This window comes from Phocoena sinus, chromosome 1, assembly GCF_008692025.1.
Source record: "Phocoena sinus isolate mPhoSin1 chromosome 1, mPhoSin1.pri, whole genome shotgun sequence".
NCBI classification, from domain to species: domain Eukaryota; kingdom Metazoa; phylum Chordata; class Mammalia; order Artiodactyla; family Phocoenidae; genus Phocoena; species Phocoena sinus.
This window is the reverse complement of record NC_045763.1, coordinates 132,360,390-132,383,378: the sequence shown is the minus strand read 5'-3', so window position 1 is coordinate 132,383,378 and position 22,989 is coordinate 132,360,390. Positions and strand designations below refer to the sequence as shown.

Here is a 22,989-nt window from a genome sequence, read left to right as displayed (position 1 = left end):
CTGTCTTCTCGTTCACTAACTTTTATGTGTCTATCTCCCTTTTGCTATGAATTTACCTCAGTGAATCTTTTATGTAAATTACTGTAATTGTTTTAAAATTTTCTATTTTGTTCTTTTTCACAGTTTCCATATCTCTCTGAGTACATCTATCTTTCCATTAATTTTAAATGTTTATTACTTTTACCCCATGGAACATAGTTACAATAGTTGCTTTAACATCTGTTTTATAGCATTGCTCTGTTGATTGCATCTTCCTTTGAAAATTCTTCACATTTTCCTGGATTTTTGTATGTTGAGTTATTTTGAGGTTATATGTTAAGCATTTTGAATATTATTTTGTACAACTCTGGGTACTGTTCAGATTTTCTGGAGAGTGCTTTGTTTTGTTTTTTTAAGTCGGGTAACCAGTTGGTTTAGATTTTGACTGTGAGTTCTATCTTGCCTATGTGAGTGCTTGTTTTACTGTCAGGTCAGTTTTCAGAGCCTTTGCTGTGCTCCATTGGTTTGTCTGATGCATATGCCAGTCAGAGGTTAATCTGGAAATTAGTAGGTCTTTTCAAACGTAGTTCAATGCTCATAGCCTTTGCCATTCTACTTTGTGTCCATCTTGCACATAGAACTCAGAAGTAACTACAAGACTTATGCTGTTCATACACAGGAGTATGGGATCTCCTTTTCCAGTGCTTTCTTTTTGAAGTTTCTCCTGCACACTCTTCATCCCCCAGAGTCTTTTTTACTGAGGGTTTCTCAAGAAAGTAGGGTTTTCTGTACAGATGAGTTACTCCTTTTTATGGCTGTGGAGATGGAGTTTCTCTTGGTGCATTAGCTTCCCATACTGATGCAGCTCTGTGACTAAAGCCCTCCCTTGGGGAAAAGTTGAAAGAGAAAAAGGATGAAACAAAAGAAAAACAATGAAAATTACTCCCAAACCTCTGGCTTGCAAGAACCCCTTTTATTAGTCTTATGGCCAGATACACAGGGATTTTCCTTAGTTTTTGCTGATTGAGGTACTGACTTTGCCTCTCTATGGGAGAATAGAGGGAGGAGCAAAACAGTATTCTCACCTCCATGTTGGTCACTTCTTAAGTCTTGAATTTCCTCCCCCGAATGACTGGTTTTCCTTATTTTTCACATTCCTCAGAGAGTCACTTTCTGTTTTCTTGATAATTGTCCAGAGTAAACTCACAGTGAGAGAGACTGACAGATTATTCTGTCTTGGTTGGTACTAACATTCCCAAGTGCATTTAAGCCTTTCTCAGAAGTGTTACAGACATACCTCGTTTTATTGCACCTTGCTGATACTATGTTTTTTACAAATTGAGGGTTTATGGTAACCCTGTATAGAGCAAGTCTATTGGCGCCATTTTTCAACAGCTTTTACTCATTTCATGTCTCTCTGTCACATTTTGGTAATTCTCACAAAATTTCAAACTTATTCAGTGTTTTTGTATGTGTTATGGTGATCTGTTATCAGTGATCTTTGGTGTTTCTATTGTAATTGTTTTGGAGTGCCACACACTGCACCTATATAAGATGGCAAACTTAATCGATAAACGTAGTGTGTGTTCTGATTGCTCCACCCCTGTCCGTTCCTCTGTCTCTCTCCTTCTCCTCAGGCCTCCCTATTCCCTGAGACATAACAATGTTGAAATTAGGCCAGTTAATGACCCTCTGTTGGCCTCTAATTGTTCAAGTGAACAGAAGAGTTGCACATCTCACTTTATTATTTATTTATTTTTTATAAATCGAAGTATAGTTGATTTACAGTGTTTGTGTTAATTTCTGCTGTGCAGCAAAGTGATTCAGTTATACATATATATACATTTTTTTCATATTCTTTTCCATTATGGTTTAACTATACTGAATATAGTCCTCTGTGCTATACAGTAGGACCTTGTTGTTCATCCATCCTATATATAATAGCTTACATATGCTAACCGCAACCTCCAACTCCATCCCTCTCCCATTCCCCTCCCCCTTGGCAACCACCAATCTGTTCTCTAAGTCTATGAGTCTGTTTCTGTTTCGTAGGTGAATTCATTTGTGTCATACTTTAGATTCCACATATAAGTGATGTCATATGGTATTTGTCTTTCTCTTTCTCACCTTGCTTAGTATGATGTTCTCTAGGTCCACCCATGTAGCTGCAAATGGCATTATTTCATTCTTTTTTATGGCTGAGTAGTATTCCATTGTATGTATGTGTGTGTGTATATATATATATATATATATATATATACACCACATTTTCTTTATCCATTCCTCTGTTGATGGACATTTAGATTTTATCCATGTCTTGACTATTGTGAATACTGCTGCTTTGAACATAGGGGTGTATGTATCTTTTTGAATTATAGTTTCATCCAGATATATGCTCAGGAGTGGGATTGCTGGGTCATATGGCAACTCTATATTTAGTTTTTTGAGGAACCTCCATACTGTTTTCCATAGTGTCTGCACCAACTTACATTTCCACCAACAGCGTAGGAGGGTTCTCTTTTCTCCACACCCTCTCCAGCATTTGTTATTTGTAGATTTTTTGATGATGGCCATTTGACCACTGTGAGGTGGTACTTCATTGTTGTTTTGATTTGCATTTCTCTAATAATTAGTTATGATGTTGAGCATCTTTTCATGTGGCACATCTAACTTTAAATCAAAAGCTAGAAATGATTAAGATTAGTGAAGAAGGCATGTTGAGAGTCAAGATAGGCTGAAAGCTAGGCCTCTTGCACCAAACACTTAGCCAAGTTGTGAATGCTAAGGAGAAGTTCTTGAAGGAAATTAAAAGTGTTATTCCAGTGAACACATGGATGATAAGAAAGTGGAATAGCCTTATTGCTGATATGAAGAAAGTTTTAGTGGTCTGGATAGAAGATCAAATATTCCCTTAAGCCAAAGCCTAATCCAGAGCAAGGCCCTAACTCTCTTCAATTCTATGAAGGCTGAGAGAGGTGAGGAAGTTGCAGAAGAAAAGTTTGAAGCTAGCAGAGGTTGGCTCATGTGGTTTAAGGAAAGAAACTGTCTTTACAACATAAAAGTGCACGGTGAAGCTGCAAGTGCTGATTAGAAGCTGTTGCATAACTGATTCACTTTGTTGTAAAGCAGAAACTAACACACCATTGTAAAGCAATTATACTCCAATAAAGATGTTAAAATAAATAAATAAAAAGAAGATGTTGCAAATTATCCAGAAGATATAGCTAAGATAATGAAGGTGGCTCCACTAAACAACATATTTTCAATGTAGATGAAACAGTATTATATTGAAAGAAGATGCCATCTAGGATTTCTATAACTAGAGAAGTCAGTGCCTGGTTTCAGAGCTTTAAAGGACAGGCCGACTCTTGTTGGGGCTAAAGCAGCTGGTAACTTGAAATTGAAGCCAGTGCTCATCTGCCATTTTGAAAATTGTAGGGCCCTTAAGAATTATGCTAAATCCACTCTGCCTGTGCTTCTTAAATGGAACAACAAAGCCTGCATGACAGCACATCTGATTACAACATGGTTTGCTGAATATTTTAAGCCCACTGTTGAGACCTCCTGCTCAGAAAAAAAGATTGCTTTCAAAATAGTACTGCTCATTGACAATGCTCCTGGTCATCCAAGACCTCTGATGGAGAGAGACAATGAGATTAATGTGTTTTTCATGCCTGCTAATACAACATCCATTCTACAGCCTATAGATCAAGGAGTAATTTCAACTTTCAAATCTTATTATTTAAGAAATACATTTTGTAAGGCTATATGTGCCATAGATAGTGATTCCTCTGATGAATCTGGGCAAAGCCAATTGAAAACAGAGAAATTGTTCATGAAAGGAAGAGTTAATAGATGGGGCAGACTTCACTGCCGTCTTATTTTAAGAAGTTGCTGCAGCCACCCCAAGCCTTCAGCAACCACCATTCTGATCAGTCAGCAGCCATCAACTTAGAGGCAAAACAGTCTACCAGTAAAAAGACTCAGATGATGGTTGCCATTTTTTAGCAATAAAATATTTTTTAATTAAGGTGTGTAAATTTTTTTTTTTAGATATAACGCTACTGCACATTTAATAGACTGCAGTATAATATAAACATGGATTTTACATGTACTGGGAAAACAAACATTTTGTGACTCCCTTAATTACAGTACTTGCTTTATTGTGGTGGCCTGGAACAAAACCCTCTATACAGGAATGCCTGTATTTACTGTTTCTTAAATATATTTATCACTCCTTGACTGTTTGGTGATTTTACTTATAAAATATAGCCTTTATAATAATTTTATAGTAAGAATATTTTTAAAATTACTTTTAATGTATTTTACACAAAAATATTTAACATTTTTTATACTTGTTGTTTGATCAATTTTTAACCATTATTAACAATGGAAGTTATTTTTTCATTGCATAATTAAATACTCAGTCCTTACAAATGATATTTTTCTGATCTGTATATTTTAACAATAGTTTAATTCCTCATAAATGATGACTGAACTTTTTTCCCCGACAGATCAACCATGTTGATCTAACTTCTCTAAGCCAGTTATAAGACAAAAAGTTAAAAAAAAAAATAAAAACAGTTTACTTCCAATTATATGTGCACATATTTGCACGTTAAAGAACTGTCAGTACCTAGCAAGGTAATCAGAAAAGAGTTTCATGTGCCATTTTATAAGTTCTTTTGGGAAAATGTATTTTCCTTTTAAAATACATAACCTGAGAGTCATTTCCAATAAATAATCTTGTTTTTGAAATAGAATAAGCACATTCTTTTTTTGTTTGTTTTTTGCGGTACGCGGGCCTCTCACTGTTGTGGCCTCTCCCGTTGCGGAGCACAGGCCCCGGACGCGCAGGCTCAGCGGCCATGGCTCACGGGCCCAGCCGCTCCGCGGCATGTGGGATCCTCCCAGACCGGGGCACGAACCCGTCCCCTGCATCGGCAGGCGGACTCTCAACCACTGCGCCACCAGGGAAGCCCAGCACATTCTTTAAAGGTTTTTTCCCCTCCACATATGAGTTTGAAGAATTTAGGCTTTAGGACACCCTAAATTTAGCCTGCTTTATTCCAAATTTTCATAGTTGTATATGTTAATGTAAAAGTGCTGAATTTGAAATCTTGGTAAATTCAAAAATTAATTTTACTTAACTCATACTGAATGAAATGCTTCCACTTCTTATCATCAGAGGACTAAAAAATGAACTGCAACATAATAAATAAACAGCATTATGATAACAGTTACATTCCCATAAGTTATAACTCTACTAAGTATAATATCTCCTGGATACAAAAGAAATTAAAAGGCTTGTGTTGGCCAGCATCCCAGATGGACCCCAGTGATCTTTGGTTTCTATTATTCCCACACTTGTTTAGTTCCCCTGCTTCCCCATTGCTCCAGTCTGCATGATAGCAGAATACTGTAGAAATGAAGGTATGTCCCTTCTGAAATTAGTTTTATCTGTCTTCATCATTCTCTTTCCATTCACTTGGTTTGGGAGAAGCTAGCTGTATCATAAGCCCAAATGGTGGGGAACCGAATCCTCACGCCAAGAGCTGTGTTGAGTGAACTTTGAAACAAATTCTTCAGCTCAGCTTTACTGTGACCTCTGAGCCTTGACACGGGGAGCCAAAAGCACCCAGCCAAGCTGCTTGGAGATTCCTGATTCTCAGAAACTATGTGACATAGTAAATTTTGTTGTTTTAAGTTGCTAAGTTTTGGGGCAATGTGCTGTGCAACACTAGCTAACTAATGCGACAAGGCCTGTTTTCTCTTTGATGAAGTTTAAAAGAAAAACTTATGTTTGATAATTAGCATTGTCAAAGTACACATCTTTGTGTTTAATCTTTTACACTTTTTTAGGCTTATGAAATAGTATAGATGTTTATGATAATTTTGGGTGAAGCGGCATTCTCCCTTTTAATTCATTCTGTTTTCTGTAGGATCTAGACAGTAGTTCAGAAGTGGGTTCAGTAGTACCAGATATGAATCATACTCATACTTGCACATTCTCACTAAAGACAGGCTTTCTTATTGTGTCAAACTCCTGGGCCTGTTTCCTTTATCTTTTACAATGAATTCTTTCTTAGGAAGCTTTGTGCAAATAGATATACAGTGGACCCAGTCTGAAAAGCTCAGAAACATAAATCCTGCACATTGAAATTGGTACTGACATTATTATAGATATGTATTGTGTTCTGTTTTTGGAAAAAATAATTTTGAACAAAAGAACTTAGGGAGTGTTTAACCCAGACTTTAAAGATTTGTAGATGATAAACCTCACCAACCCTCTAGGGTAGTTGGATTTTTTTAAATTCAGGACTTTTTAATGGGACTTAAGATTTAGGTGATACTCAAAAAAACCAGAAAAACAAAAATCTTTTCTTTACCTATTAACATTAATCAAACTTGTAATAAAACACCTAGTTATAAGTAAAAAATTCATTTCCTAAAGGCAGCTAGATAGTACTCAGAACAAGTTTTTTTTTTTTTTTAGTCTCCTACATTTTGACATGATTTTCCTAGGAGTCACTATTTTGATTTTTTTCTGAGTGTCACAGGAGACTATATAAATAAGGGCACTGTGTTTTGTTTGATTTAATTGCTTTAGCTCTTCACCTTGAGGATATTTTCTTTTAAATTCGCCTTTGTTTTTTCTTGCCAAAAGGAATTTTCACAATAAATGTTGAGACTGTAATTTTGTAGTTAAAAGAAATTCTTACTATCAGACTTTTACGGAGAAAGGAACCATAGTTCCTTATTGTGAAGAACATCTCATTTATATTTGTCTTAGACATTTTTTTTTTTTTTTTTTTTTTTTTGCCACACCACGCAGCTTGCAGATCTTAGTTCCTCTTAACAGGGATCAAACCCAGGAGGTGAGAGCACCGAGTCCTAACCACTGGGTCGCCAGGGAATTCCCAGTCTTAGACATTTTCTTCCGGTACTTTTATTGATTTCTTTCTCCAAAAAATTATACTATTTTACCTTTTGACCTATGATGTTATCTTAGGATATTAAATTGATTTTAATGTTATTTCATCATATCTGTTATATTAGTTCCCTAGGACTGCCATAACAGCGTACCACTACATGCCTGGCTCCTACAATAGAAATTTATTCTCTCACAGTACTACAGGCTTAGAAGCCCGGAGTAAGGTATTGGCAGGGCCATTCTCCCTCTGAAGACTCTAGGGAAGAATCCGTCCTTGCTGCCTTCCTAGCTTCTGGTGGTTACGTAGCAGCCCTTGGCATTCTTTTACTTGTAGCTGCATCCAATTTCTGCCTCTCTCTACACATCGCCTTCTTCACTCTTTGCCTCTGTAGCCAAGTCTCCCTCGCCTTATAAAGGTATCAGTCATTGGATTTAGGGCCCATCCTATTCCAGTATGACCTCATCTTAACTTGATTACATCTGTAAAGACCCTATTTCAAAATAAGTTGACACTCATAGGTACCTAGTGTTAGGACTTCAACGTATCTTTTTGTGGAGAACAATTTAATCCACAGTACCTGTTCTATTTAATAACTAATACCTTAATAACAGTATTATATTCCTTGTGCATTTTTCTTTTCTATGCTTTATATATTCAGTGTATTTTTATAGTATTTTAAACCTTAGGTATCCTTACAGTTCAGACAGTTATATTAGATTCTAATATCTTATGTGTTGAAAATTATAACCATGGTGGTTACCATTATGTCTTATTTTTAAAATGTAAATGATTACTCCATTGAGAAAATTACTTTGAAATAAAAAAGAAGACCTCACTTCTAAGTTAGCTGTTGTTCTGTTAGTTCTGGTTCATTTTTTTTTTTTTTTTTTTTTTTAAACATCTTTATTGGGGTATAATTGCTTTACAATGGTGTGTTAGTTTCTGCTTTATAACAAAGTGAATCAGCTATACATATACATATGTTCCCATATGTCTTCCCTCTTGCGTCTCCCTCCCTCCCACTCTCCCCATCCCACCCTTCCAGGCTGTCACAAAGCACCTAGCTAATATCCCTGTGCCTTGCGGCTGCTTCCCCCCAGCTATCTACCTTACTACGTTTGTTAGTGTGTATATGTCCATGACTCTCTCTCGCCCTGTCAAAACTCACCCCTCCCCCTCCCCATACCCTCAAGTCCGTTCTCCAGTAGGTCTGCGTCTTTATTCCTATCTTACCCCTAGGTTCTTCATGACATTTTTTTCCCTTAAATTCCATATATATGTGTTAGCATACGGTATTTGTCTTTTTCTTTCTGACTTCACTCTGTATGACAGACTCTAGGTCTATCCATCTCATTACAAATAGCTCAATTTCATTTCTTTTTAAGGCTGAGTAATATTCCATTGTGTATATGTGCCACATCTTCTTTATCCATTCATCCGATGATGGGCGCTTAGGTTGTTTCCATGTCCTGGCTATTGTAAATAGAGCTGCAATGAACATTTTGGTACATGACTCTTTTTGAATTTTGGTTTTCTCAGGGTATATGCCAAGTAGTGGGATTGCTGGGTCATATGGTAATTCTATTTGTAGTTTTTTAAGGAACCTCCATACTGTTCTCCACAGTGGCTGAACCAATTCACATTCCCACAAGCAGTGCAAGAGTGTCCCCTTTTCTCCACACCCTCTCCAGCATTTATTGTTTCTAGATTTTTTGATGATGGCCATTCTGACTGGTGTGAGATGATATCTCATTGTAGTTTTGATTTGCATTTCTCTAATGATTAATGATGTTGAGCATTCTTTCATGTGTTTGTTGGCATTCTGTATATCTTCTTTGGAGAAATGTCTATTTAGGTCTTCTGCCCATTTTTGGATGGGGTTGTTTGTTTTTTTGTTATTGAGCTGCATGAGCTGCTTGTAAATTTTGGAGATTAATCCTTTGTCAGTTGCTTCATTTGCAAATGTTTTCTCCCATTCTGAGGGTTGTCTTTTGGTCTTGGTTATGGTTTCCTTTGCTGTGCAAAAGCTTTGAAGTTTCATTAGGTCCCATTTGTTTATTTTTGTTTTTATTTCCATTACTCTAGGAGGTGGGTCAGAAAGGATCTTGCTGTGATTTATGTCATAGAGTGTTCTTCCTATGTTTTCTTCTAAGAGTTTGATAGTTTCTGGCCTTACATTTAGGTCTTTAATCCATTTTGAGCTTATTTTTGTGTATGGTGTTAGAGAGTGATCTAATCTCATACTTTTACATGTACCTGTCCAGTTTTCCCAGCACCATTTATTGAAGAGGCTGTCCTTTCTCCACTGTACATTCCTGCCTCCTTTATCAAAGATAAGGTGTCCATATGTGCGTGGGTTTATCTCTGGGCTTTCTATCCTGTTCCACTGATCTATCTTTCTGTTTTTGTGCCAGTACCATACTGTCTTGATTACTGTTGCTTTGTAATATAGTCTGAAGTCAGGGAGCCTTATTCCTCCAGCTCCTTTTTTCGTTCTCAAGATTGCTTTGGCTATTCGGGGTCTTTTGTGTTTCCATACAAATTGCGAAATTTTTTGTTCTAGTTCTGTGAAAAATGCCAGTGGTAGTTTGATAGGGATTGCATTGAATCTGTAGATTGCTTTGGGTAGTAGAGTCATTTTCACAATGTTGATTCTTCCCATCCAAGAACATGGTATATCTCTCCATCTATTTGTATCATCTTTAATTTCTTTCATCAGTGTCTTATAATTTTCTGCATACAGGTCTTTCGTATCCTTAGGTAGGTTTATTCCTAGATATTTTATTCTTTTTGTTGCAATGGTAAATGGGAGTGTTTTCTTGATTTCACTTTCAGATTTTTCATCATTAGTATATAGGAATGGCAGAGATTTCTGTGCATTAATTTTGTATCCTGCTACTTTACCAAATTCATTGATTAGCTCTAGTAGTTTTCTGGTAGCATCTTTAGGATTCTCTTGGTATAGTATCATGTCATCTGCAAACAGTGACAGCTTTACTTCTTCTTTTCCGATTTGGATTCCTTTTATTTCCTTTTCTTCTCTGATTGCTGTGGCTAAAACTTCCAAAACTATGTTGAATAAGAGTGGTGAGAGTGGGCAACCTTGTCTTGTTCCTGATCTTAGTGGAAATGCTTTCAGTTTTTCACCATTGAGGATGATGTTTGCTGTGGGCTTGTCATATATGGCTTTTATTATGTTTAGGAAAGTTCCCTCTATGCCTACTTTCTGGAGGGTTTTTATCATAAATGGGTGTTGAATTTTGTCGAAAGCTTTCTCTGCATCTATTGAGATGATCATATGGTTTTTCTCCTTCAATTTGTTAATATGGTTTATCACATTGATAGATTTGCGTATATTGAAGAATCCTTGCATTCCTGGAATAAACCCCACTTGATCATGGTGTATGATCCTTTTAATGTGCTGTTGGATTCTGTTTGCTAGTATTTTGTTGAGGATTTTTGCATCTATGTTCATCAGTGATATTGGCCTGTAGTTTTCTTTCTTTGTGACATCCTTGTCTGGTTTTGGTATCAAGGTGATGGTGGCTTCGTAGAAGGAATTTGGGAGTGTTCCTCCCTCCTCTATATTTTGGAAGAGGTGGAGAAGGATAGGTGTTAGCTCTTCTCTAAACGTTTGATAGAATTCACCTGTGAAGCCATCTGGTCCTGGGCTTTTGTTTGTTGGAAGGTTTTGAATCACAGTTTCAATTTCAGTGCTTGTGATTGGTCTGTTCATATTTTCTATTTCTTCCTGATTCAGTCTTGGCAGGTTGTGCATTTCTAAGAATTTGTCCATTTCTTCCAGATTGTCCATTTTATTGGCATAGAGTTGCTTGTAGTAATCTCTCATGATTTTTTTTATTTCTGCAGTGTCAGTTGTTACTTCTCCTTTTTCATTTCTAATTCTATTGATTTGAGTCTTCTCCCTTTTTTTCTTGATGAGTCTGGCTAGTGGTTTATCTATTTTGTTTATCTTCTCAAAGAACCAGCTTTTAGTTTTATTGATCTTTGCTATTGTTTCCTTCATTTCTTTTTCATTTATTTCTGATCTGATTTTTATGATTTCTTTCCTTCTGCTAGCTTTGGGGTTTTTTTGTTCTTCTTTCTCTAATTGCTTGAGGTGCAAGGTTAGGTTGTTTATTCGAGATGTTTCCTGCTTCTTAAGGTGGGCTTGTATTGCTATAAACTTCCCCCTTAGAACTGCTTTTGCTGCATCCCATAGGTTTTGGGTCGTTGTGTCTCCATTGTCATTTGTTTCTAGGTATTTTTTTATTTCCTCTTTGATTTCTTCAGTGATCACTTCATTATTAAGTAGTGTATTGTTTAGCCTCCATGTGTTTGTATTTTTTAAAGATCTTTTCCTGTAATTGATATCTAGTCTCATGGCGTTGTGGTCGGAAAAGATACTTGATACAATTTCAGTTTTCTTAAATTTACCAAGGCTTGATTTATGACCCAAGATATGATCTATCCTGGAGAATGTTCCATGAGCACTTGAGAAAAATGTGTATTCTGTTGTTTTTGGATGGAGTGTCCTATAAATATCAATTAAGTCCATCTTGTTTAATGTATCATTTAAAGCTTGTGTTTCCTTATTTATTTTCATTTTGGATGATCTGTCCATGGGTGAAAGTGTGGTGTTAAAGTCCCCTACTATGAATGTGTTACTGTTGATCTCCCCTTTTATGGTTGTTAGTATTTGCCTTATGTATTGAGGTGCTCCTATGTTGGGTGCATAAATATTTACAATTGTTATATCTTCTTCTTGGATCGATCCCTTGATCATTATGTAGTGTCCTTCTTTGTCCCTTTTAATAGTCCTTATTTTAAAGTCTATTTTGTCTGATATGAGAATTGCTACTCCAGCTTTCTTTTGGTTTCCATTTGCATGGAATATCTTTTTCCATCCCCTTACTTTCAGTCTGTATGTGTCTCTAGTTCTGAAGTGGGTCTCTTGTAGACAGCATATATAAGGGTCTTGTTTTTGTATCCATTCAGCCAATCTGTGTCTTTTGGTGGGAGCATTTAGTCCATTTACATTTAAGGTAATTATCGATATGTATGTTCCTATTTCCATTTTATATATTGTTTTGGGTTCGCTACTATAGGTCATTTCCTTCTCTTGTGTTTCGTGTCTAGAGAAGTTCCTTTAGCATTTGTTGTAAAGCTGGTTTGGTGGTGCTGAACTCTCTCAGCTTTTGCTTGTCTGTAAAGGTTTTAATTTCTCCATCAAATGTGAATGAGATCCTTGCTGGGTAGAGTAGTCTTGGTTGCAGGCTATTCTCCTTCAGCACTTTCAGTATGTCCTGCCACTCCCTTCTGGCTTGTAGGGTTTCTGCTGAGAGATCAGCTGTTAACCTTATGGGGATTCCCTTGTGTGTTATTTGTTGTTTTTCCCTTGCTGCTTTTAATATGCTTTCTTTGTATTTAATTTTTGACAGTTTGATTAATATGTGTCTTGGCGTGTTTCTCCTTGTATTTATCCTGTATGGGACCCTCTGTGCTTCCTGGACTTGATTAACTATTTCCTTTCCCATATTAGGGAAGTTTTCAACTATAATCTCTTCAAATATTTTCTCAGTCCCTTTCTTTCTTTCTTCTTCTTCTGGAACCCCTATAATTCGAATGTTGGTGCGTTTCATGTTGTCCCAGAGGTCTCTGAGACTGTCCTCAGTTCTTTTCATTCTTTTTTCTTTATTCTGCTCTGCAGTAGTTATTTCCACTACTTTATCTTCCAGGTCACTTATCCGTTCTTCTGCCTCAGTTATTCTGCTATTGATCCTATCTAGAGTGATTTTAATTTCATTTATTGCATTGTTCATCGTTGCTTGTTTCATCTTTAGTTCTTGTAGGTCCTTGTTAACTGTTTCTTGCATTTTGTCCATTCTACTTCCAAGATTTCGGATCATCCTTACTATCATTATTCTGAATTCTTTTTCAGGTAGATTGCCTATTTCCTCTTCATTTGTTAGGTCTGGTGGGTTTTTATCTTGCTCCTTCATCTGCTGTGTGTTTTTCTGTCTTCTCATTTTGCTTATCTTACTGTGTTTGGGGTCTCCTTTTTGCAGGCTGCACTTTCGTAGTTCCCGTTGTTTTTGATGTCTGTCTCCAGTGGCTAAGGTTGTTTCAGTGGGTTGTGTAGGCTTCCTGGTGGAGGGGACTAGTGCCTGTGTTGTGCTGGATGAGGCTGGATCTTGTCTCTCTAGTGGGCAGGTTCACGTCTGGTGGTGTGTTTTGGGGTGTCTGTGGCCTTATTATGATTTTAGGCAGCCTCTCTGCTAATGGGTGGGGTTGTGTTCCTGTTTTGCTAGTTGTTTGGCATAGGTTGTCCAGCACTGTGGCTTGCTGGTCGTTGAGTGAAGCTGGGTGCTGGTGTTAAGATGGAGGTCTCTGGGATATTTCCACCGTTTAATATTATGTGGAGCTGGGAGGTCTCTTGTTGACCAGTGTCCTGAAGTTGGCTCTCCTACCTCAGAGGCAGAGCCCTGACTCCTGGCTGGAGCACCAAGAGCCTTTCATCCACACAGCTCAGAATAAAAGGGAGAAAAAGTAGGGAGAATTAGTAGAAGTATGAGTAAAGAAAGAAGGAAAGGAGGAAAGGAAGGAAGGAAGAAAGAAGCAAAGAAGGAAAGAAAGGAGGGAGGGAGGGAGGGAGGAAGGAAGGAAGGAAGGAGGGAAAGAAGGAAAAAAGACAGAAAGAAAGATGATACAGTAAAAATAAAATAAAGTATAATATAGTTATTGAATTAAAAAATATTTAGAAAAAAAAAAAAAGGGACGGATAGAACCTTAGGACAAATGTTGGAAGCAAAGCTATACAGAGAAAATCTTACACAGAAGCATACACATATACCTTCACAAAAAGAGGTAAAGGGGGAAAAATCATAAATCCTGCTCCCTGAGACCACCTCCTCAATTTGGGGTGATTCGGTGTCTAAAGGAGGGAAGGAAGGAAGGAAAGAAAGAAAGAACGAAGGTAAAGTATAATAAAGTTATTACAATTAAACTTAATTATTAAGAAAAAGAATTTTTAAAAAAAAGTCATGGACGGATAGAGCCCTAGGACAAATGGTGGAAGCAAGAGTATACAGACAAGATCTCACACAGAAGCATACACGTACACATTCACAAAAAGAGGAAAAGGGAAAAAAATCATAGATCTCGCTCCTAAATTCCACCTCTTCAATTTGGGATCATTCCTTGTCTATTCAGGTATTCCACAGATGCAGGGTATATCAAGTTGATTGTGGAGCTTTAATCCGCTGCTTCTGTGGCTGCTGGGAGAGATTTCCCTTTCTCTTCTTTGTTCTCACAGCTCACAGGAGCTCAGCTTTGGATTTGGCCCTGCCTCTGCGTGTAGGTCGCTGGAGGGCGTCTGTTTTTTCGCTCAGACAGGACGGGGTTAAAGGAGCCGCTGATTGGGGCCTCCGGCTCACTCAGGCCGGGGGTTGGGGGATGGGGGTAGGAGGGGCACTACGTGCGGGGCGGGCCTGCGGCTGCAGAGGCAGCGTGACGTTGCGGCAGAGGCCGGCGTGATGTTGCACCGGCCTGAGACCCGCCGTGCGTACTCCCGGGGAAGTTGTCCCTGGATCCCGGGAACCTGGCAGTGGCGGGCTGCACAGGCTCCGCGGAAGAGGGGTGTGGAGAGTGACCTGTGCTCGCACACAGGCCCCTTGGTGGCGGCAGCAGCAGCCTTAGCGTCTCCCGCCCGTCTCTGGGGTCCGCGGTTTTAGCCGCGGCTCGCGCCCGTCTCTGGGGTTTGCGCTTTCAGCCGCGGCTCGCGCCCGTCTCGGGGGCTCGCGCCCTCAGCCGCGGCTCGCGCCCGTCTCTGGGGTTCGCGCTTTTAGCCGCGGCTCGCGCCCGTCTCTGGAGTTCCTTTAAGCAGCGCTCTTAAACCCCTCTCCTTGCGCACCAGGAAACAAAGAGGGAAGAAAAAGTCTCTTGCCTCTTCGGCCGGTGCAGGCTTTTCCCCGAACTCCCTCCCGGCTAGTCGTGGCGCACTAACCCCTTCAGGCTATGCTCAAGCCGCCAACCCCAGTCCTCTCCCTGAGCTCCGTCCAAAACCAAAACCCGAGCCTCAGCTCGCAGCCCCGCCCGCCTCGGCGGGTGAGCAGACAAGCCACTCGGGCTGGTGAGTGCCGGTCAGCACCGATCGTCTGTGCACGAATCTCCCCGTTTTGCCCTCCGCACCCGTCGCTGTGCACTACTCCGCGGTCCCGAAACTCCCCCCTCTGCCTCCCGCAGTCTCCGCCCGCGGAGGGGCTTCCTAGTGTGTGGAAACTTTTCCTCCTTCACAGCTCCCTCCCACTGGTGCAGGTGCCATCCTTATTCTTTTGTCTCTGTTTTTTCTTTTGCCCTACCCAGTTACGTGGGGAGTTTCTTGCCTTTTGGGAGGTCTGAGGTCTGCCAGCCTTCAGTAGGAGTTCTGTAGGAGTTGTTCCACGTGTGGATGTATTTCTGGTGTATCCGTGGGGAGGAAGGCGATCTCCGCGTCTTACTCTTCCGCCATCTTCGAGGTCCCCCCCTGGTTCATTTTTAAGACTACTCATATTTAATAGTCAGGAAACACTGATATATAACCCTTGTTTGTAAAGGTTCTTAGTGATTAGTAGTGAGGTTATGGGATTAGTAGGTGCTCCATAAATATTTGTTGTGGATTAACTTTGGCTTGCCACGCTGTTAGAGTACAGTCCTACCACTTGATATTCTAATCTATAAGTACTATTTGACATGCAGACTTTTAATTACAGCTAGCCATCTCATCTCAGAATTGTGTATCTTAATTGCCTGAACAATTGTATGTTGACTGAAATAGCACGATTCCTATTGGAAAATAACATGAAACAAATCAAACATTTCTATTTAAAACTGTTATTTTTTTATTTTAGTAATGAGTATCTTATGTTTCTCTGGGAAGGCTAATAGATTCATCAGGTATTTTCTTTGTTTTTTTTTTTTTTGCGGCATGCGGGCCTCTCCCGTTGCGGAGCACAGGCCCCGGACGCGCAGGCTCAGCGGCCATGGCTCATGGGCCCAGCCGCTCCGCAGCATGTGGGATCCTGCCGGACCGGGGCACAAACCCGTGTCCCCTGCGTCGGCAGGCGGACTCTCAACCACTGCGCCACCAGGGAAGCCCAATTCATCAGGTTTTAAATAACTTTTTTTAATGATTAATTTTTATTCAGAGGTTTCACATATTTAAAGAAATTTTCTATTCTTGTGAAATTCTGTTCATAGAAGATAAATGATCCTGTTCACACAGAGGAAGTCTCTATTCTTATGAAATAACATTCATAGAAGTGGTAGTTGTTGGAACCATTTTTATGTTTTTCACTCCTATTTAAAGATCACTGTATTAATAATCCTAAAAAGATTCTAAAATTTTATTATGCCTCCAGCTCTATATTTTGGTTTTCAACTCTGCTTTACACATTAGAATCACTCAGAAAGCTTTTTTTTTTTAAATTAATTTATTTATTTTTGGCTGCGTTGGACCTTCATTGCAGTACGCAGGCTTCTCATTGCGTCGGCTTCTCTTGTTGTGGAGCACAGGCTTTAGGTGCGTGGGCTTCAGTAGTTGTGGCACATGGGCTCAGTAGTTGTGGCTTGCGGGCTCTGGAGCTCAGGCTCAGTAGCTGTGGCACACAGGCTTAGTTGCTCTGAGGCATGTGAGATCTTCCTGGACCAGGGCTTGAACCCGTGTCCCCTGCACTGGCAGGTGGATTCTTAACCATTGCGCTACCAGGGAAGCCCCCGGAGAGCCTTTTAAAAAACCACCAATACCTGGACCCCATCTGGGCACTGTCCTGATGAGACATTGGGACCCATAGAATGATGGGTTAGGAAGGCTTTTGTCGTTGTTATTGTTTGTTATTAATCCTAATGTGCAACCAGGATCGTAACTTGTATCTTGAAAGTCTATTTGTATTCTAGTGTCTACTAAGACATTTTTGTTTAAAAATGATATGGTTGCTCTGGTAACTCACAAGATAACATCTCACTTTTATACTTCTGCTTTCAGATCTGACCTGCTCTGATCAGTCAGCTTTTCACTCCCTAATCCTTACAAATCTCAATATATACCATTGGAATGGACTAAATATCAAATATTAAAGCTAAATTTTAAAGTTCAGCTAAGCAATTCTGTCATCTGTTACTTTAGACGTACTAAATCATACAACTAAGTTCCCATGTAAAATTTTTAAATCATGGAATTCTTAATTGAAAGATGAAATAAGAACTGCTCCCAGGTACTTTAAAAGATATTTGTGTATATATCATATATACAATCTGATATATATCGTACAGGTGAAAATGTGTGTGTATGTGTGTATGTGAGGTTCTCAAAAGTGTAATAGGTTGGACGATAAACCATGTAGTTGCCTTACTCATACACACACACACACTGTTTAAAGAATACTAAGGCAAATACACATGTATTTCAGATTGCTTTGTTTTAACCTGTCTTTTATGCCTTAGTTATGAGATATATTGACTATATAATATTTTCTGACTTTGAAACTAAGTTCTGTTGGTTTAAATATACTGTTCTATTATTCATTCATTCAGGTTAAACATTTTTGATCCTAGTAAACCAAAATGCGTAGATTAGCGTGAAAAGATAGCTGTAGCAATAAGCAGACTTTCTCAGTTACAGAAGCACTGGCCTATGTATTGTTTATTTTCATTTTTATTGTTCCTTACTCTTAGTGAAGCTATGGTCTACCAACCTAGACAACTCGGTGGCAAGCATTGAGGCAAAGGCTAACGTGTGCTGTGTTAAATTCAGCCCCTCTTCTAGATACCATCTGGCTTTCGGCTGTGCAGGTAAGAAATGAAAGATTTGTCTTCTTTTGTTGTTGGTTTTCATGACTAAGATAAAAGAACGTTTTAAAATGAATAACTTTCTTTGTAGGTTTAAACTTTATTTTCATTATTATACTCTAAATTAGAACTATGTGGTATGCCATTTTTACTCATTAATTGCTGTGCCTTAATTTCAGTGTTCTGTCTCCCATGTCTAATACATAGAGATGGGTTTGTTGATTATTTTTGTTCCTCTGAGTCTTTGCATGCATGAATAATGCTTATTTGTTTACAAACTTAGGTCATAATGATGTTTAAACAATGAAGCTGTATTGTTTAGACACAGGAAACCTTTTTTTTTTTAATTAAAGGAAACCTAATAATTCCTTCAATTTGTCTTACCATCATGATTACTGATAGGGCTTTCTTTCATTCTCACAAGTGTTATGGGTTGGAAGATAAATTATATGGTCACTTTTACTCATAATTCCTTTGTCTTCTATATCTGAATTCCTACCTTGAATGTTTACTAAAGCAGTAAACACCTGTAATTTAACTTTAGCATTGTTAAATCTCCTTGATTCTTGATTCCTTTTTTTATTGATAATCTTGAGTAAAAAAAAAGATAATCTAGCACCATATCATGAACACAATATTACCTTGTAAAAAGGTAAATTTAAATCTTAATTTGTCATAACATCTTTTCCTTATTCCAACTTACTATTTATTTCACTTGCATACTGGCATAATTTCCTAATTAAATTCCAGGAGGGTATGGATGAACATGTATATGTGGGTAGAATTCTCTTTTCATTAGCAGATAGATTTTTTTCCCCCCTCCACATGCTGCTCTTTTCCATTGGGACCTACTCTTCCCTTATTTAAATCCCTGTTTAGTCTCTGACTAGAAATGTTACTTTGGGCAAAACTTCTCTCCCCAAGTTCCTTATCTTTAAAATAGAGATAGCCTTTTGGGTCTCTTATGACGATTATGAAAGGAAGATGCTGTCTGTAAAGCTCTTCGAAAATGATGCTCAATAATTACTTAGTTATTATTATTAATTTTTTATCAGTGATTTAATTAGAGTAGCTTTTTGAGCTTTTAATATTATAAACATACCCACCAATGGCCATCAATTTTTTTTTTTTTGGTTACGAGTTTTTATTTCTTTTTTAACATCTTTATTGGAGTATAATTATTTTACAATGGTGTGTTGGTTTCTGCTTTATAACAGAGTGAATCAGCTATATGTATACATATATTCCCATATCCCCTCCCTCTTGCATCTCCCTCCCATCCTCCCTATCCCACCCCTCTAGGTGGTCACAGAGCACTGAGCTGATCTCCCTGTGCTGTGAGGCTGCTTCCCACTAGCTATTTTACATTTGGTAGTGTATATCAGTCCATGCCACTCTCTCACTTCATCCGGGCTTACCCTTCCCCCTCCCCGTCCATGTCCTCAAGTCCATTCTCTACGTCTGCATCTTCATTCCTCTCCTGCCCCTAGGTTCTTCATAACTATCTTTTTTTTTTTTCTTTTTAAGATTCCATATATATGTGTTAGCATATGGTACTGTTTTTCTCTTTCTGACTTACCTCACTCTGTATGACACACTCTAGGTCCATCCACCTCATGACAAATAACTCAGTTTTGTTTCTTCTTATGGCTGAGTAATATTCCATTGTATCTATGTGCCACATCTTCTTTATCCATTCATCTGTCGATGGACATTTAGGTTGCTTCCATGTCCTGGCTATTGTAAACAGAGCTGCAATGAACACTGTGGTACATGACTCTTTTTGAATTATGGTTTTCTCAGGGTATATGCCCAGTAGTGGGATTGCTGGGTCGTATGGTAGTTCTATTTGTAGTTTTTTAAGGAACCTCCATACTGTTCTCCATAGTGGCTGTATCAATTTACATTCCCACCAACAGTGCAAGAGGGTTCCCTTTTCTCCACACGCTCTCCAGCCTTTATTGTTTGTGGATTTTTTGATGATGGCCATTCTGACTGGTGTGAGGTGCTACCTCATCAGAGTTTTGATTTGCATTTCTCTAATGATTAGTGATGTTGAGCGTCCTTTCATGTGTTTGTTGGCAATCTGTATATCTTCTTTGGAGAAATGTCTGTTTAGGTCTTCTGCCCATCTTTGGATTGGGTTGTTTGTTTTTATGATATTGAGCTGCAGGAGCCGCTTCTAAATTTTGGAGATTAGTCGTTCGTCAGTTGCTTCATTTGCATCTATTTTCTCCCATTCTGAAAGTTGTCTTTTCGTCTTGTTTAGTTATTCCTTTGCTGTGCAAAAGCTTTTAAGTTTCATTAGGTCCCATGTAACATTTTTGTCCCATTTGTTTATTTTTGTTTTTATTTTCATTTCTCTAGGAGGTGGGTCAAAAAGGATCTTGCTGTGATTTATGTCATAGAGTGTTCTGCCTGTGTTTTCCTCTAAGAGATTATAGTGTCTAGCCTTACATTTAGGTCTTTAATCCATTTTGACTTTATTTTTGTGTATGGTGTTAGGGAGTGTTCTAATTTCATTCTTTTACATGTAGCTGTCCAGTTTTCCCAGCACCACTTATTGAAGAGTCTGTGTCTTCTCCATTGTATATTCTTCCCTCCTTTATCAAAGATACGGTGACCATATGTGTGTGGGTTTATCTCTGGGCTTTCTATCCTATTCTGTTGATCTATATTCCAGGTATTGTGCCAGTACCATACTGTCTTTTTTTTTTTTAAGGAATGCCTTTATTTTATTATTTATTTATTTATTTTTGCTTTGTTGGGTCTTCGTTTCTGTACGAGGGCTTTCTCTAGTTGCGGCAAGCGGGAGCCACTCTTCATTGCGGTGCGTGGGCCTCTCACTATCGCAGCCTCTCTTGTTGCGGAGCACAGGCTCAGTAGTTGTGGCTCACGGGCCCAGTTGCTCCACGGCATGTGGGATCTTCCCAGACCAGGGCTCGAACCCGTGTCCCCTGCATTGGCAGGCAGGTTCTCAACCACTGCGCCACCAGGGAAGCCCCATACTGTCTTGATTACTGTAGCTTTGTAGTATAGTCTGAAGTCCAGGAGCCTGATTCCTCCAGCCCGTTTTTCTTTCTCAAGATTGCTTTGGCTATTCGGGGTCTTTTGTGTTTCCATACAAATTGTGAAATTTTTTGTTCTAGTTCTGTGAAAAATGTCAGTGGTAGTTTGATAGGGATTGCACTGAATCTGTAGATTGCTTTGGGTAGTATAGTCCTTTTCACAATGTTGACTCTTCCAATCCAAGAACATGGTATATCTCTCCATCTGTTTGTATCATCTTTAATTTCTTTCATCAGTGTCTTATAGTTTTCTGCATACAGGCCATTTGTCTCCTTAGGTAGGTTTATTCCTAGGTATTTTTGTTGCAATGGTAAATGGGAGTGTTTCCTTAATTTCTCTTTTGGATCTTTCATCATTAGTGTATAGGAAGGCAAGAGATTTCTGTGCATTAATTTTGTATCCTGCAACTTTACCAAATTCATTCATTAGCTCTAGTAGTTTTCTGGTGGCATCTTTAGGATTCTCTATGTATAGTATCATGTCATCTGCAAACAGTGACAGGTTTACATCTCCTTTTCAGATTTGTATTGCTTTTATTTCTTTTTTTTCTCTCATTGCTTTGACTAAAACCTCCAAAACTATGTTGAATAATAGTGGTGAGAGTGGACAACCTTGTCTTGTTCTTCATCTTAGAGGAAATGCTTTCAATTTTTCACCATTGAGAATGATATTGGCTGTGGGTTTGTCATATATGGCCTTGATTATGTTGAGGTATGTTCCCTCTATGCCTACTTTCTGGAGGGTTTTTATCATAAATGGGTGTTGAAATTTGTGGAAAGCTTTTTCTACATCTATTGAGATGATCATATGGTTTTTCTCCTTCAACCTGATAATATGGTTTATCACATTGATTGATTTGCATATACTGAAAAATCCTTGCATTCCTGGGGTAAACCCCACTTGATCATGGTGTATGATTCTTTTAATGTGCTGTTGGATTCTGTTTGCTAGTATTTTGTTGAGGATTTTTGCATCTGTGTTCATCAGCGATATTGGCCTGTAGTTTTCTTTCTTTTTGACATCTTTGTCTGATTTTGGTATCAGGGTGATGGTGGCCTCGTAGAATGAGTTTGGGAGTGTTCCTCCCTCTGATATCTTTTGAAAGAGTTTGAGAAGGATAGGTGTTAGGTCTTCTCTAAATGTTTGATAGAATTCTCCTGTGAAGCCATCTGGGCCTGGGCTTTTGTTTGTTGGAAGATTTTTAATCACAGTCTCAATTTCAGTGATTGTGATTGGTCTGTTTATATTTTCTATTTCTTCCTGGTTCAGTCTTGGAAAGTTGTGCTTTTCTAAGATATTGTCCATCTCTTCCAGGTTGTCCATTTTATTGGCATATAGGTGCTTGTAGTAAGCTCTCATGATCATGTGTATTTCTGCAGTGTCATTTGTTACTTCTCGTTTTTCATTTCTAATTCTGTTGATTTGCATCTTCTCCCTTTTTTTCTTGATGAGTCTGGCTAATGGTTTATAAATTTTGTTTATCTTCTCAAAAACCAACTTTTAGGGTTATTGATCTTTGCTGTTGTTTCCTTCATTTCTTTTTTTCTTTCCTTTTCATTTTTTTCTTAAAATCGTCATGGGGAATGTCTTCTTTTTTTTTTAATTTTTAAATTTTATTTAATTTATTTTTTTATATAGCAGTTTCTTATTAGTTATCCATTTTATACATTTAAGTATATATATGTCAATCCAATCTCCCAATTCACCACACCACTACCCTCCCACCGCCACTTTCCCCCCTTGGTGTTCATACGTTTGTTCTCTACATCTGTGTCTCAATTTTTGCTGTGAAAACCAGTTCATCTGTACCATTTTTCTAGGTTCCACATATATGCGTTAATATACGATATCTTTTTTTCTCTTTCTGACTTACTTCACTCTGTATGACAGTCTCTAGATCCATCCGTGTCTCTACAAATGACCCAATTTCGTTCCTTTTTATGGCTTAGTAATATTCCATTGTATATATGTACCACATTTTCTTTATCCATTCGTCTGTCAATGGGCATTTAGGTTGCTTCCATGCCCTGGCTATTGTAAATAGTGCTGCAATGAACATGGGGTGCATGTGTCTTTTTGAATTATAGTTTTCTCAGGGTATATGCCCAGTAGTGGGATTGCTGGGTCATATGGTAGTTCTATTTTTAGTTTTTGAAGGAACCTACATACTGTTCTCCATAGT

The 22,989-nt window shown here is 38.4% G+C and overlaps 1 protein-coding gene and 1 non-coding gene across 9 annotated transcripts in view; both read left to right on the top strand.

Annotated features, from left to right (window-relative positions):
- Positions 1-22,989, top strand: part of COP1 (COP1 E3 ubiquitin ligase) — a 285,059-nt gene that overhangs the window by 169,673 nt on the left and 92,397 nt on the right. For 7 of the 8 annotated variants that reach the window (XR_004348688.1, XM_032624416.1, XM_032624425.1 and 4 more), the window contains one exon: positions 17,625-17,741. The exons of the other annotated variant lie outside the window; for it this stretch is intronic. Coding sequence is in view for 6 of the 7 variants with exons in the window: in XM_032624416.1 (XP_032480307.1) it covers positions 17,625-17,741 (117 nt within the window). In the remaining variant the exon portion in view is untranslated. The remainder of the gene's footprint in view (positions 1-17,624; positions 17,742-22,989) is intronic. 8 annotated transcript variants of the gene reach the window in all.
- On the top strand, positions 4,456-4,538 carry LOC116745570. The gene has a single exon (XR_004347478.1). It is a non-coding gene; the product is annotated as a small nucleolar SNORD12/SNORD106 (small nucleolar RNA).